This window comes from Polypterus senegalus, chromosome 13 (assembly GCF_016835505.1).
Source record: "Polypterus senegalus isolate Bchr_013 chromosome 13, ASM1683550v1, whole genome shotgun sequence".
Taxonomy (NCBI): Eukaryota; Metazoa; Chordata; class Cladistia; order Polypteriformes; family Polypteridae; genus Polypterus; species Polypterus senegalus.
This window is the reverse complement of record NC_053166.1, coordinates 158,578,783-158,595,167: the sequence shown is the minus strand read 5'-3', so window position 1 is coordinate 158,595,167 and position 16,385 is coordinate 158,578,783. Positions and strand designations below refer to the sequence as shown.

The following is a 16,385-nucleotide window of genomic DNA, read 5'->3' as shown; positions in this document are numbered from 1 at the left end:
CAGGTATTCCACATGTGTACAACTGGGTGTTTGAGTCCATCATCTGTACCACCCTGTGCCCCCTTTGACTGGATATAAGAGACTCAGCTCATTTTCGATTTTCATGCTCTGTGCCCACCTGGATGCCCATGACTGCCCTTTGGCACAGTGTTCAGTGCTACATTTGATTCACTTTTTTGCATGTGTACCCCTTGGGTGTTTGAGTCTGTCACCTGTGCCGCCCTGTGCCCCCTTTGACTGGATATAAGAGGCTGAGCTCATTTTCGATTTTCATACTCTGTGCCCACCTGGATGCCCGTGACTGCCCTTTGGCACAGTGTTCAGTGCTAAGTTTGATTCTGTTTCCATCACGTGTAACCCCTTGAGTGTTAGGGTCTCTAACGTCTGGGTCTGTCTGCTCACTCTTTGACCGACTTTTTGCTGCCAGAGCGTTTTCTTTCTTTCTTCTTCTTTTTCTCTTCAGACGTGAAGCTTTTCTGCTTGGATTACATTCCAGATTAGCATATGCTCCTCTGCATTTTAATTTAATTTATATAAAATCCGTTTCCATTTTTTGGTCTTTTATGTACCAATCAACTTCAAATGGCTAAGCAGATGAATGGGCCTGTCATCGTCGGGCACTTCAGAACTGGAGCGAGAAACAAAGGCAGTGGCCCAGGGGCACGGCAGTGGGGTAGCCATTAAAGAGAATCAGCGTCCACCAAGACAATGGCGCTTATCGGAAAACTTCTTTTGTCTTTCACTCCAGGCTTCTTATCCACGTGAAGTGCCCTTTCGATTGGCTGATGAGGCTAATTATGCAGATTCTGTATGGTACAATAGAGAGGCTTATTGAAAAGACTGGCGGTAATGGCCAGCCCTGGGGTCCACCACAAAGCTTCACCTGGATTAACACTACTTAATATTTTCTGTCAAAGGGCGGCCCAGTGTCACAGCCGTTAGTACTGTCAGTTGGCCAAGTCCTCGGTTCAAATCGCATAAATCGTCCTGTCCACATTTCAGTGAGTGGGCTGTGCTGGACTCTCCTGCCACTCTGGGGAAGACCCTTACATCCAAAATCCAAGAGTGAACGGACACTTAGTACTGGACACTAATGGTCCATCCTGAAGCAGGACTACACGCGGTGCCAGGGAGATAGACCACCCTGGGCTACTAGCTGCAGCTCAGCGTAAGAACGGGCCGGAGGTCCTCAAGAAACCAAAGCTAACGTGTGAGATGATGTACCATCATGGAGTGAGTAGGGTGAGCCAAGCTTATTATGGATTGCAGCCCGAGTTTGAGGCCTGCACACACCTCAGCACTCCACTCGGGGTCTCATTAGCACTGGCTGTTAGGATTTTGGTATGTCTGGAAAGGTCCAAACTCCGGAACTGGCTTTTCAACTTCACAAAATTTCTTCTTTAGTTTGACCTGATAAAGTTGTAATCCCAGAGAACCAACGGCCAACCACCCTCAGCACTGGATGGCGGTGGCCTACACAGGCCCCAAAACAAGGAACTGAATTTTAAAGTTCATAAAATGTCTTCTGTAGTCTGCCATAATGTGGTCTCACCCCGGGCAGCCAGTCCTCAATCACCACCCACTGCCCAGACCTCAGCTTACCCAGGCTCAAAAACAAGGAAATTACTTTTAAAGTTTAAGTTAAGTTAAAGTTAAAGTTTAAAAATGTGTTTTATAGTCCACTCAGATGTGGCTTCACCCCAGGCAGCCAGCCCTCAACCACCACAACCATCAGAAGGCTTTGGCCTAAACCGGTCCAAAAGCAAGAAATTGAATTTTATAGTTCATAAAATGTCCTCTCTAGTCTGCCATAATGTGGTCTCGCCCCGGGCAGCCAGCCTTCAACCACCACCCTCCACCCAGACTTCAGCCTACAGAGCCCCACAACAAGGAACCCCGCTTGTTAAGTTCATAAAATGTTTTCCTTAGTCTGCCATGCTATGGCCTCACTCCAGGCAGCCAGCCCCTAACCACCACCACAGGGCAAACGTTTGCATACACAGGTCTAAAACAAGAAACTGAGTTGTAACGTTCCTAAAATCTCTTATGCAGTCTACCATAATGTGGTCTCATCCCTGGCAGCCAGCCCTCAATCATCACCCTCCTCCCAGACCTCGGCCTACACAGGCCCAAAATTCAATTAAATGACTTTTAATGTTCATTAAATGGGTTTGTGTCCCGGGTCCTCTCTGTGTGGAAGTGTTTTGAGTAGTTGACTAGTGAGAAAAGCTTTCTATAAATGTAAATAATGATTATTATTATTATTATTATTATAAAATCCTTGATATGTCCTCACCCTAGGCAGCCAACCCTCAACCACCACCCACTGCCCAGATTCCGGCCTACCCAGGTTCAAAATCAAGGAAATTACTTTAAGGTTCACAAAATGTGTTTTATAGTCTGCTCGGATGTGGCCTCACCCCAGGCAGCCAGCCCTCAACCACTACAACCATCAGAAGGCTTTGGCCTACACAGGTCCAAAAACAAGAAATTGGATTTTAATGTTCATAAAATGTCTTCTCTAGTCTACCATAATGTGGTCTCAGCTCGGGCAGCCACCCCTCAACCACCACCCTCCACCCAGACTTTGGCCTACACAGGCCCAAAATTCAAGGAAATGACTTTTAATGTTCATAAACTGGGTTTGTGTCCGGGGTCCTTTGAGCTTTGAGTAGCTGACTAGCAAAAAAAAAGTGCTCTATAAATGTAAAGAAATATTATTATTATTATTATTATTATTATTATTATTATTAAATTTCTTCCTTAGTCTTCCCCGATATGGCCTCACTCCAGGCAGCCAGCCCTCAACCTCCACACCATAGGAAGGCTTTGGCCTACACATGTCGAAAACTAAGGAACTGAGTTTAAAGTTCATAAAATGTCTTCTGTGCTCTGCCATAATGTGGTCTCACCCTGAGCAGCCAACCCTCAACCACCACCCACTGCCCAGACTTTGGCCTACACAGGCCCTAAAACAAAGAACTTGCTTGTAAAGTATATAAAATGCTTTTCTTAGTCCGTCACACTATGGCCTCACTCCAGGCAGCCAACCCCTAACCACCACCCCAGGGCAAACTTTGGCCTACACAGGTTTAAAATGAAAAACTGAGTTTTAAAATTCATAAAATGTCTTCTCTATTCTGCCATAATGTGGACTCACCCCAGGCAGTAAGCCCTCGACCACCACCCACTGCCCAGACCTTGGCCTACACAGGCCCAAAATTCAAGGAAATGAGTTTTAATGTTCATAAACTGGGTTTGTGTGTGGCAGTGTTTTCAGTAGTTGAGTAGTGAGAGAAGTGCTCTATAAATGTAAAGGCGAAAAGGAATGAGGGTCGGCAGCCATTCTGCCCATGGGGATGATGATTGGCAGCAATTCTGGGTCTCAAAGACACTGAAAAGTCAACATTGGGTTGTCAGGGGAAAAAAAAAAGTTTAAGTCTTAAGAAAAGTTTTGGAAGATTCATTGCATCTCGTTACGCTTGCTCGAGAAGTAACATTCTGGCATAGCTGGCATCGTGTTGGCTCAATGGGCAGCTCCAGCCGGCTCTGTGCTGTTTGCTTGCTCTCCACAGGTTCCAGTGGCCTGTTTCTGGGTTCATCCGACAGATCTGCTGACCAGCTCGGCGTGTCCTGTTGGTGGACGGGTGTCTTTGTACCCCTCGCCTCCTTTGAAAAAAGGCTGTAAAACTGGTTCAGTTCTGTTTGGGAAGTGGACAGCAGGAGACCTCATCCTCCTCAAACGTGAGACCCACGTGAAGGCCATTAGACAAAAGCCTAAATGGCAATGAAGCCACATCTCGGCTCTCGAGGTCTGGGTGGTTATGTAAGCTAATGAGGGGCGCAGGAGGCAGCGGCCGTCCTCCATTTTTATTGTCATTACGGCACACATCATTACTTCCCATAGTTCATTAAAAGATGACTAAGGAGCAGCCGTTTGTCTGATTCTGATCCATCAAAATATTCATTTCAGGTCCCAAGTGCAGCAGTACCAAAATACTCTAAAATAATAAAAACAAAATTATAAACAAGTAAAAGAAAATGTTCATTCAGCGTCTAGAGTGTGGGGTCAAAGGATGTGGAGGTGCTAGGCAGGAAGCAGCCCTGCATGGCATGCCAGTCTGTCATGGGGCACAGGAGGCACACAAACACCTCCATGCATGAATTGTTGGGCCAACTTGGAGATGCCAGTCGATGACACTGACACATCTTTGGGGTAATGAGGGGAACACGGACAGCCAATCTCAGACCTGCCTGAACCTTTTGAAGGTCACTGAGGGCCACAGCCGACACTGGCAGGACTGGGAGCCCCTTTGGACGGGACACAAGGCCTTCACAAGGAGCATCCACTCTGAACTCTGATTCACCCCAGGCCACACACAGGAACAGAAGAGCAGAATACCATCCACCCATCCATCCACCTGTCCATCCATACATCCATCCATCCATCTAACTGTCCATCCATTAGTCCACCCACACATCTATCCATCCATCCATCCATCAGTCCAGCTATCCATCCATCCATCCATCCATCCATCAGTCCATCCACCAGTCCATCTATTACTCCAACCATCCATCCATCCATCTATCCACCTGTCCATCCATCAGTCCGTCCATCCACCAATCCACTCATCCAACCATCCATCCATCTATCAATACATCTATCCACCTATCCACCCATCCATCCATCCATCAGTCTATCCACCCATCCATCCAACCATTCATCCATCCATCTGTCCATCTAACCACTCATCACACCATCCATCCATCAATTCATCCATCCACCTGTCCATCTAATGGTCCATCCATTCCTCCATTCATCCATCAATCCAAGCATCCACCCATCCATCAGTCTATCTATTCACCCATCCATCCATCCATTCATTCATCAATTCATCTAACCACTCATCAACCCATTTATCCATCCATCCACTCATCCATCCATCCATCCATCCATCCATCCACTCATCCATCCACCCATCCATCCATCCATCTGCGGTCAATTCAGCTGATTGGACTGATTAGTGAAAGGCACGCGCCTGTCTAAAGAAGACCCCATAGTTGACAGCAACCAAGCCAGGAGGTCCAAGAAATGGATGTCAAAGCTCAGAGAGGGGATTGTGTGGAGGTGCAGATCTGAGGAGGACTACAGCACTGAAGGTTCCCAAGAGCACAGGTGGCTTTGTAATTCTAAAAAGGAAGTTTGGACCAACTGAGCTGGCTGCCTGGCACCAAACTGAGCAATCGTGAGAGAAGAGTCTCAGTATGAGAGGTGACCAAGAAGTCAATAGTTGCTCTGGTTGAGGTCCACATAAAGTGTATGAAGAAGGGAGAAACTTCCAGAAGGCCAACCACCACTAGAACAGTCCACTGATGTGGGCTTTGTGACAGAGTGGCCAGATGACACCTGAAAGCTCACTTGGAGTTGTCAGGAAGTTCAGCTAAAGGAATATCAGACTATGAGACACAAGACCCTCTGGTGTGACGAGTCCAAGACTGAAATTCTCAGCATCACGTCTGGAGGACACCTGGCCCTGCTTGGTTCCCTTCTGATGATGGCGGCAACATCAAGGACTGGGGAACCAATCAGGGCTGAGGGAGACAGAGACAGCTCTAGACCTCCGAGTGGATGCGGGTTCACAAAGCTAAGACAACCCAGGGGTATCCGGGTGGGGGTGGGGGGGACAACTCCAGGAATGGGCTTAAGTGACCCAGCCAGAGCCTTAACTTGAACATCTCTGGAGAGAGCGGACCACTGCCAACCTCTGATGGTCTCCATCCATCCGTCTTTCCTGATAGAACTTGAGAGGGTCTGCAGAGAAGAAGTAAACCCCTGGAAAGCCCAGGCCGGAATGGCCGCTGAGCTAATGGGCCAATGTGACGTTAGGATTGCTCCAATTCCTAAAATTCTGTTTTCGCTTTGTTGTTCTGGGATGTCGAGTGTCACTTGATGGTTTAGGGGGATTGTTGTCGGGGAATGGAACACCATGAAGAAAAACTGAAGGGGTCCGGAGATTATTAAAGGCGCTATACTATATCTGATGAATGTGACCTTTAAACCTTTGGGGTTGGGGTGGGGCAGAGAGCTATAAAATGACACAAAGTGCCCACCAACGTTACCCCCCCCACAGCCTCACTTACTGTCCCTGTGCCCACTGCTCCACCTCGCCCACCTCCATGCTGTAGGTGAGCCTCTGCCAGCCAATTCTCGCTCTACAGAGGAAATGTACTTCTTAGTTGCTTGTTGGTTTGTTTGTTTTGTTTTCTTCATAAAAAAAATAATAAAAATGAAGTCATTTATGATTATAGCAGCTTAGCTTATTAACAAGACAAACGAACTCCATGGGCACAACGGTCTCCTGTCGTGTGCCTGCCTACCAGCCAGGGCAGCACAGAATGGCGAGCCACCTGGGCTTTCCTGTCTAATGTGCTTTTCTATTCCTTCTCCCTTGCAGATGGCCCGCAGATGAACAACGTGGGACCCACCTCGCCCATCCTGCCTGCAATGGCCCATCCTCACTCCTACACTACCCTCCAGCTGCCTCACACCTATGAGCAGCCCGCCATAGGCAAAGAACTCAACAAATACGCCACGCTTAAGGCTGTCGGTAAGCCAGCGCCTCTCCTTGGCACTTTTGTGTAACTTTACGTCTGTGTGTGTGTCCAATCACTTAAATACTCGGGTGACATCTCTGTGTCTTCATGTGGTAAAAGAAATGCGAGTTTAAAAACAAAATGACCTGAATCCACTCCTGTGACTCGTCAATGCTGTCTAATGAGCCCCCCGCTCAACATGCCAGCCTTGTGGAAAAATTGGGATATTCACGTTGACCCGAAACCTGAGTTACTTTGCTGTGTGGTAGCAAAACTGTCGTATTATATAGCGCCTTCATCTGGGCATTTGTGTGTCCTCTTACTAGACTTGGGGGCTGTCAGCCAATAGTGTGGCATTAGCCACTGGGGGCTAAGATAGATAGATAGATAGATAGATAGATAGATAGATAGATAGATAGATAGATAGATACATGTGAAAGGCACTATATAATATAGATAGATGTGAAGGGCACTATATAAAAGATAGATAGATAGATAGATAGATGTGAAAGGCACTATATGATAGATAGATAGATAAATAGATAGATAGATAGATAGGCACTATATAAAGATAGATAGATAGATAGATAGATAGATTAATGATAGATAGATGAGATAGATAGATGAAAGGCACTATATGATATATGATAGATAGATAGAGACACAGATACACAAATGTGAAAGGCGCTATATAACAGATGTTCATATGCTTGTTGCGGTTGGACTCTCATCTTTTTCTTGTCCTATTTCTGGTATTCCGGCATGTCTGGTGCTCGCTGAACTAGAATGGATTTTGTGATTGGCTGAATTCCTTGTTTTTTTTCAGAGATTGTCATTTTCCGTCATTCCCTAAGATCATTAAGGGGTAAATCTCCTTGAAAGTTGTTGGTATACCCTGGCAATGCTGCTTTGATAACAGATATCCAACCTGCCCCGTGTCATCATTACGAGCTCAACTGGCTGCATGGTCTCCTCTCATCTCCTCCTTGTATCATCCAGAATGGGATGCCAAGTCACTGCAGGGCACAAATAAACACACTAGAGCCACGAGGGGTACCCGCTACAAAACGGCACAGACCCGGGGACTACTGAACCGTGATTTGAACCCAGGACTCTGGACTCAGGACTCAGGGTGCCACACAACGCATTATATGGGAAATGATTGTCCTCGACTAAAGTCCATGGTGCACTCGGGCACTTCAGTCATGTTGAAATAGTTTGTGACACTCCTTGGGACGGTGGGGACTGTCTGGCATTGTAATTCGCCGAGTAGTGACAGGCTGCTCGATCTGCTAAAGTGTTTGGCAGCTGGAAGAATTTCACACACGGCTGTGGATTTCTGGACCAGTGGATTTGTATTTTTGCTGACCTCAGACGTGAAGCTAATGCAGAGCACAAGGAAACACACACACGCATGCTCACACTCGCAGGCACACACGCACACACACACACTCACAAACACACGCACTCCATGCACTGGGCCAGATTGTCCTCTTAGGCTGCCAGCAGTGCCACCAGGTGGTGAAATGTTAAAACTGCAATTACAACCCACTTGGCGGTGGGAGAGAGGGAGGGGGCATTGTGGGGGGGCAGTGCTGGTCTTGAACTCCTCACTCGTCAATCGACACGCAGACGTGTCGGGTGACAGGTGGGGGTCCGCTGACCTCAGCTCAAAGCACTCCAACAAACGGGGGGCCGAACGCCATCAACTCTGCTCTCCGCACGGCCTCCCCTGGGAAGAATCTCTGGGAATATCAGCAGGCACGGCCTTTGAAATGTTAATCACTCAATTCTGCAAGAGCTTTTTTTTTATTATTATTTATTTTCTTGTGAAATGAATAAAATATTTCTGTGGATCTTAGTGTTTTTTCTGTCTGGCTGAGAGCTAAGGGGGATGCCGGCTGAGGACTGGCAATGTTTATTTATACGCCATTCTTTTTATGAAATGCAACTTGTTTGCTGGAATCCCCCCTCCAAGTCCAAGTTTGGGGGTTGCCGGAAATATCAACCCTCAAGAAGTCAGGGGAGAAGGGCGTGAAGGGTGGTGCACTCTGCTACCTAGACAGGTGGGCCTTGAACCCGGGGCCACGGAGTCTCTAGGTGGCAGAACTGAAGGTGAGCCTCCTTGGGCCAGTCACAGACTCGTCGGACCCTGATTAAAATCGTTTCAAATTCATTTTGGCCCTCAGGAAGGAACATTCAATACCCTGGAATGACAAAACGTGTGACCAGGAAATTTATTAAACAAAAAAACTCAGCCTCTCCATTTCATGTCCTCCTCACACAGAAGGGCTGGCCTTGAACCCGGGGCCGCCGAGTCAGTAAGCAGCTGCAGCCAATCTGGTTGTGCTAACAGACGACTCCCACGGCCCCACAGCCAATCAGGTTAATAACAGTGAAGTTGTGACTTTAGGCTCTCTCTACGTCTCTTATGATTTTTCATTTTTTTGATCAATTCCAGGTGCCATGTTGAGTTTATGGTTGTGTGTTTGGTGTGTTTGCTTATTTTTGTTTTTGTGACGCGTGCTGCTGCCATGTTGGTAAGGTCAAAAGTTCATTTTGGTGGCCAAAAAATGAGCTGCCATTTTTTTGGTCATGTGACCCCAGCATTGCAGTGGGTGACATCATCACTTCCATCACTTTTAAAGATGGCGGCACATCCTCTGGTTATCCCAGTTTGGGGATTTTTTCTAAGCAGATCTTTGCCGTGTGTACCTGTGTGTTCTCTGCTTAGTGTGGCTGCTGACGTTGCTCCGAGTCGTGTGTTGATTGTGTTTGTCCTCTGCTGGTCCCTGACTCTCTCCATTTCGCTCCTTCAGTCTCCTGGTCAAATTATTCGTAATAATAATCCTGTGTCTGTTGCTAACAATGACGTGGATAAAGCAGCCACACTCACCCACCTCTGCTAACGTCCTGACCGTCGACGCACCTTCAGCTACGATGTGCGGACACCGCGGGGGCCGACCTCAAGGTGAGGACTTTAATAAGCTGAGCTGCAGTCAGTGTCTGAGGAGGGGGCTCCAATGTGCCATCCGCTGGGCATTTAAAGGGCATGAAATGACTTGTGACGGGGGGTGGCGGCCAAGGCAGGACCTGTCACAGCACTGAGGACTTGTGACAATGACACCCGCAGCCAGCTTAAGTGGTAGACATGGCGACTCATTCTGGACTTTCTTTGTCTTGTCCTGCGCCCGATGTGATCCGCTGGTTGGCACCTGTCACAGTGAGCAGGGGTTGCTGGTTTAGCTTCACAGAATATTATAACTTTGACCAATTCAGCTTTTCTTCTTCTCTTCTTCTGGCTGACAATGCAAATGAAATTCAACTGTAATGAGCTGCCCGTCAGTGAAAAACGGGCTCCCTGTAAGTGACAGCACTGATCTCACTGGGACAGGCGGGCAGAACAATTAGAAGAACAGAAAAGAGGCACAGAGGAAGGGGTGAAAGGCGCTATATGATAGATAGATAGACAGATGTGAAAGGCACTATATAATTAATTAATAGATAGATAGATGTGAAAGGCACTATATAATTTATAGATAGATAGATAGATAGATAGATAGATAGATAGATAGATAGATGGGCGTCAAAGGCACTATATGATAGATAGATAGATAGATAGATAGATAGATAGATAGATGTGAAAGGCACTATATAATAGATAGATAGATAGATAGATAGATATGAAAGGCACTATATAATAGATAGATAGATAGATAGATAGATAGATAGATAGATGAAAGGCACTATATAATAGATAGATAGATAGATAGATAGATAGATAGATAGATAGATAGATATGAAAGGCACTATATAATAGATAGATAGATAGATAGATATGAAAGGCACTATATAATAGATAGATAGATAGATAGATAGATAGATAGATAGATAGATAGATAGATAGATAGATATGTGAAAGGCACTATATAGATGGATGCAGATATTTAAAAACAGACACATGAAAGGCGCTATACAAGAGAGAGCTTGATAGGTTCAGTGGATTCAGCGAGTGTTGAGACCCTTCCCTTACTGCCCACTTTATTATTTTGTAGATCTAAGTTGATCCATTTGTCATTTTTGCCTGTCAATCTTCACTCAATAACCCACAATGACAAAGTGAACAGATGTCTGCAGAAAGGCTTACAAATTTATTTAAAATCAAAATCTGAAATCTCTTTTCCTTGAAGTTTTCGGACTTTTTGATGTGTGGCCCAGCAAAAGCCTAAACTTGAACCCATCAGAAGTTGCGTGGAGAGATCTGAAGATGGCCACTCACAGACATTTCCCATCCAAGCTAATCTAATCCAGGGGTGCCAAGCTTGTAGAGACTTACCCAAGAAGACTGGCAAATGGCGCTTCTACAAAGTACTGAATGAAGGGATCCAATACTGGAAGGGATGAGAGAATTCAGTGTTTGATCTTGTAATAAATTTACAAAGCTTTCTGAAGGTGTCATCTCACTTTGTCATTATGGGTTATTTATTGTATTTTGATGGGCAGAAGTGGAACATTTATGAATTTAAAATGAAATCTACCACACAATGAAGTGGGCAGAAAATGAAGGGGTCAGAATGCTTTCTCAATCTGCTGTAGATAGATATATACTGTAGATATGAAATGCATTATATGTGAAAGGAGCTATATAAGAGACTGCCACACCGATGCCAATGCATCGCCTTGTCTTGTAAAGTTAAATCTGAGCAGGGACATGAGTTCAGGTCTATGAGGTAGATGTGCCAACTGATATGCCACCAAGCCATCCTGCTCAACCCCTATCAATCGGAAAAATGTTCAAGTGGTAAAAGGTGTGGCATTGCCTACTGCCGTATCAGGTATGACAGGATGTGACCCATGTAAGAGAAGGGGCAGCCACCGTGGTGGCATCAGTTTGGGTTGTCCATCTGTAGCCACACTGGTGGGCAGTTCTGTGGCACTTCTTCTTCTATATTTACCTCTCATTGACAGGACTAGGTTGGCAGTTGATGTGCCCGCTTATCTGGTAGCACATCTGTTCCTTTTCTGAGCCCATTTAAGAAATGGACGCATGCCAAGAGCCCACCGTCGGCAGGTGTCCATTTCAATCTTGTCTGAAGCACGTCAAGCGTGCTTTGCTGTACTTTACATTTGGTTGCCCCCTTTTTCTGGTGTCTGGCCCGTTTTTCCTTCCAGTGGTGGCTCTGGTTGCTAAGCAACAGGGCCCCCATCTCCCACAATCCATAACGCGAATGCTGGTTTTAAGCCGGCAATGCCCGTTGCCCTTGCATGTTGTTGCCACGTCCATATTAAACAAGCCCAGCATTGGCTGTCTTTGCCCCCCACCCATCTATGTGATGGCCTGCTGATATCCTTGCTGAAGATCTCAGGGGTCTGGCAGTGGGCAGAATTTCCTACAAGTGTGACGTCACATGAAGCGCCCGCTCCGACATACCCCAGTGCACTCTCTGATGCCCTCTGGTGGTCAGTAATGGAGGTGCAACATTCAATCTGAAAGGTCAAACCAATGGGATTTTTGATTAAATTTTGCTGGCATGCTGGCAGAACATTCATGCTGTCTTAATGATTATGGTCTGGACCTCCCAGTAATTACTCATCTAACATCTAGGGCACACATTTAATGGTTGTGATTTGCTGGAGTTTACTTTCCTAAAGACAAAGATCAAACAAGCCATCTGGAGATGTCTGCTTAGAGAAGGAAAAGAAGAATGAGACAGAAAGAGAACTCGGAAATGGAAAATCACGCGATGCAGCACATGAAGGGCAAATGGCCGTCTGTCACAGAAGCCTTCCCAGCCTACATGCGGTTGTCATTTGGTTCCCAGTTTTTAGAAGCTCCTTCTCAGTTTGAAAATCAGATGCGGTGGCAAGCAGGCGCTATAAATAAGAAAGTTCAATAACTGAGCAGTGAGCCCCATCGGGAGAGACAGCGGCCATAGGGCCCCTGTGGGGTAATTAAGAAGTAATGATGACGAGCAGACAGCCACACGCTCGATCCCAAGGACGGTCGATAAAAATAGTCAGGCACTCGGGAAACACTAATGTCCGGGGAGATTCACTATTAATGTGACACAAATCAATACCTTTAGCAATTACCGTACATGGCCTTGATGGGAACGAGAAGCTTCTCAGCCAGCGACTGCTGGAAAAGCCACCCTTCAGAGCGACTGGCATATTATGTTACTAGAGCGAGGTGGGGAAGTCCAGAGCGGCATGGCCACAGCGTCGAAAGACCACACTGACCACAACCGGAGTGGGGGGATCACTGACTTGACTGAGCCACTGCTACCTGGGAGTAGGCCTGGACTGCAAAGCCACAAGCCACACCGCCTTTGAGTCTGTTGGGGCCAGACTGTATACCTGGGTTGCTATGCCACGCCCCTTTTAAACTTACTGGGCCAGACTGTAGACATGGACTGCAATGCCACACCCCCTTTTAGTCTGTTAGGCCAGGCTGTACACCTGGGCTTCTGAGCCAGGACCCCTTTGAGCTTACTGGGCCAGACTTTAGAACTGAACTGCAAAGCCACACCCTCTTTGAGCTCATTGGGGCACACTGTAAATCAGGACTGAAAAGCCACACCCCCTTTGAGTCTGTTGGGGCCAGACTGAATACCTGGGCTGCAAAACCACGCCCCTTTCGACCTTACTTGCCCAGACTGTAAATCTGGACTGAAAAGCCACACCCCCTTTGAGCTTACTGGGCCAGACTTTAAAACTGAACTGCAAAGCCATACCCTCTTTGAGCTCAGTGGGGCAGCCTGTAAATCTAGGTTGAAAAGCCACACCCTTTTTGAGTTTACTACATCAGACTTTAGACCTGGAATGAGAGGCCACACCCCTTTGAATTTTACTATGCCAGACTTTAGACCTGGGATGACAAGCCACACCCCCTTGAGCTTACTGAGGCAAACTGTAGACCCTTGGCTGCAAAACCACTCCCCTTTAGAGCTTACTGGGCCAGACTTTAGACCTGGAATGAAAAGCCACGCCCCCTCTTTGAACCGTCATAATGCTACAGGGGGCACTTGGCAGGAAAAGCTACACAAACCTCTTCAATTGCACTTCAGAGCAACATCCATCGATTTACAGTAGACATGATGGGACGCCAGGCACACCACTTCAGAACAGTGCCTTTGGAAGGAAAGCCAAATTCCCCAGCAATTGAATTGACATACAGGGGCTTATCATTATCTCCTGGGCAGAGTCAGTCATAATGCTACAGGGAATATTCCACTCACCACCTAGAAGAAGATGTCAACCCCACCTTAATATTGTCTGAAAGTCATACTCGCCCATTCACAGTAGCCATGATATCATTAGGAGATAATAACTTCACCCATCACCTGTAGAAGGAAAGCCACGTCCCCAACGTCATTCCTATTTAAATCCAGCTTCCCCCAATCACAGTAGTCATGATGTCGTTAGGCTGCAGTAACACCACCACCTCAGAACAGCACCTTTAGATGGACAGGAACACTCATATTTTAATGTTAAAGCCAAGCCCCCATTTCACAGTCATCGAAATTTTATTTAGGGCCTTTAGAAAACATGTCACGCCCCTTTTACTTAGTCAAACTGTCATTGGGGCCAAACCCCCTCTTTTAATCTGTTTCAAACCCACAGTCCCAGTATTCATAACGTTATTAGGGTACAGAAACCTCACCAATGGCTTTAAAAGAATAGCCACGTGCCAGTTTCATTGTATTTAACGCCACATCCCATTTACTGTACCTTCTTCAAAATATCCCGGGACACTGCTCCGCCCACATCTAGAAGCCACACCCCAGTTTCATTCTGATCGTGCACATCAGTTTCAACAGAGCCTTTAGAAGACAAGCCACGCCTCCATTTAATTCTATTTAAGGGCACACCCCTTTTCTTTAGTCATAATGCCATTGATTAAACCACACCCACCACATGGAAGCCAAGCCCCCTCTTTCAGTGCTAAGCCCAGTGTTCAAAATGACATTTGGGTGCAGGAACCCCTTCAATGCTTTTAAAAGAAAAGCCGTGTCTCCATTTCATTTTAGTCATGATGCCATTGGGCACACTCCATCGCACAACTACAAACCACTCCCCATCTTTCATTCTCTTTCAATGACAACCCTGCCCAGTTCCAGTGTTCATAATGTCATTAAGGTACAGGCACCCCATTTAGGTCTTTAGAGGAAAAGCCACACCTCCATTTAATTCCATTTAAGGCAACACCCAATGTATCTTAATTACAATGCCACTGCCCCATCCATAACACCTAGAAGCCACGCCCCTATTTCAAATCTACACCTGTCCAGTCCTTTAGAAGAAAATCCACATTCCCATTCCATTCTATTTAAGGACACGCCCCTTTTATTTATTCAAAATGCCACTGGGCACACTACCCCCACCACTCAGAAACCAAGCCCACTCTTTCATTCTCTTTCAATGACAACCCTGCCCAGTTCCAGTGTTCATAATGTCATTAAGGTACAGGCACCACATTTAGGTCTTTTTGGAGGAAAAGCCACACCTCCATTTAATTCCATTTAAAACCACACCCAATTTATCTTAGTCATAATGCCAGTGGGGATAGTGCCCAACCCCTAACAGTTAGATGCCACGCCCCAATTTCATTTGTTTTCAAATCCACACCTACCCAGTCCTTTAGAAGAAAATCCACATTCCCATTCCATTCTATTTAATAACACGCCCACGTTTCTTAATCATAATGGCACTGGGGGCACTACCCCCACCATTCAGAAACCACTTCCCCCTTATTCCTTCTCCTTTTATGCCAATCCTGCCCAGTCCCAGTATCCATTAGATATAGGAACCCAATCAGTGCCTTCAAAAGAAAGCCAAGTTCTAAATTCATCCAACTATTTTCCAAACCCACTTATTCATGGCACAGCTGGAGCCATCTCAGTAGTCATCAGGCATAAGGCAGGAGAAGCACCTCACTCTATTTTAAATTGACGCTGCCAACCCCTGCAGCCAGAATACCATTATGGACACAAATTCATGTTTGTGAGTTATATATAATAAGCTGTGTTCCAGAACGCCTAGCGGCCATCTCAATTTCAAGGCTAGGCTGAGACCACCAGCCTTTCTTAACGTTACATCCAGCGAAGGTTCCAGATGGCGTTCTGAATCACACCCAGGGTGGGATGCCAGCCTCATTCTAGTGCACCTGGTCAATGTGCTGACCATTTATGAGTCTCTGGGTGTCATGACGGAATGGTCTTCAGCCACACCTTCCACAAGGTTACCAGTGGTTTTTGTCTTGTGTGGTTCTGGCTGAAGGACCCTCTGGTTTTGGATGCCCATCCATGGCCTCATTGATGTCTTCATTCCGTCTTTAATTGTGGTGTCTTTTTCTACAGTCTTGAGGACGTCCACCTCGTACTTCTGTCGGTGGGCATTGATGCCCACTGTGATAGCAGGTGTTGTTCTGACTGGCATCGATGCCTACAACGCCCAGTCCGCGTCCTTAAAACCCTCCAGGGTTCAAACCGTTAAGTTTCTCGCTGACGTTCGCACGCGCGCGCGAGCGCTCGCCCTTATTTAACCCGCAGCTCAACAGCTGAGTTTTCAGCCGCCAAATTGGCTCGTCGATCAGGAAGGGGCTCATTAGAATGGCTGATTAGAAATGACTTGCTTGGAAATGAGAACACACCGCGGCAAAATGTCCCCAATTGACGGCTCCGTCAGGGAGCGCGCCCGGCGCACCTGCGCTTGTCATGTAGCGTTACCGTCGGCGGCTCGGCCTTCGGTCCGGGCAGATGCGCAACCCTCTGCCTCCCGCACGCCACGGC

The 16,385-nt window shown here is 46.6% G+C and overlaps 1 protein-coding gene across 1 annotated transcript in view; it reads left to right on the top strand.

Moving 5' to 3' along the window:
- Positions 1-16,385, top strand: part of LOC120542268 (protein shisa-9-like) — a 185,195-nt gene that overhangs the window by 163,274 nt on the left and 5,536 nt on the right. The window contains exon 3 of the mRNA XM_039774589.1: positions 6,456-6,608. Coding sequence (XP_039630523.1) covers positions 6,456-6,608 — 153 coding nt within the window. The remainder of the gene's footprint in view (positions 1-6,455; positions 6,609-16,385) is intronic.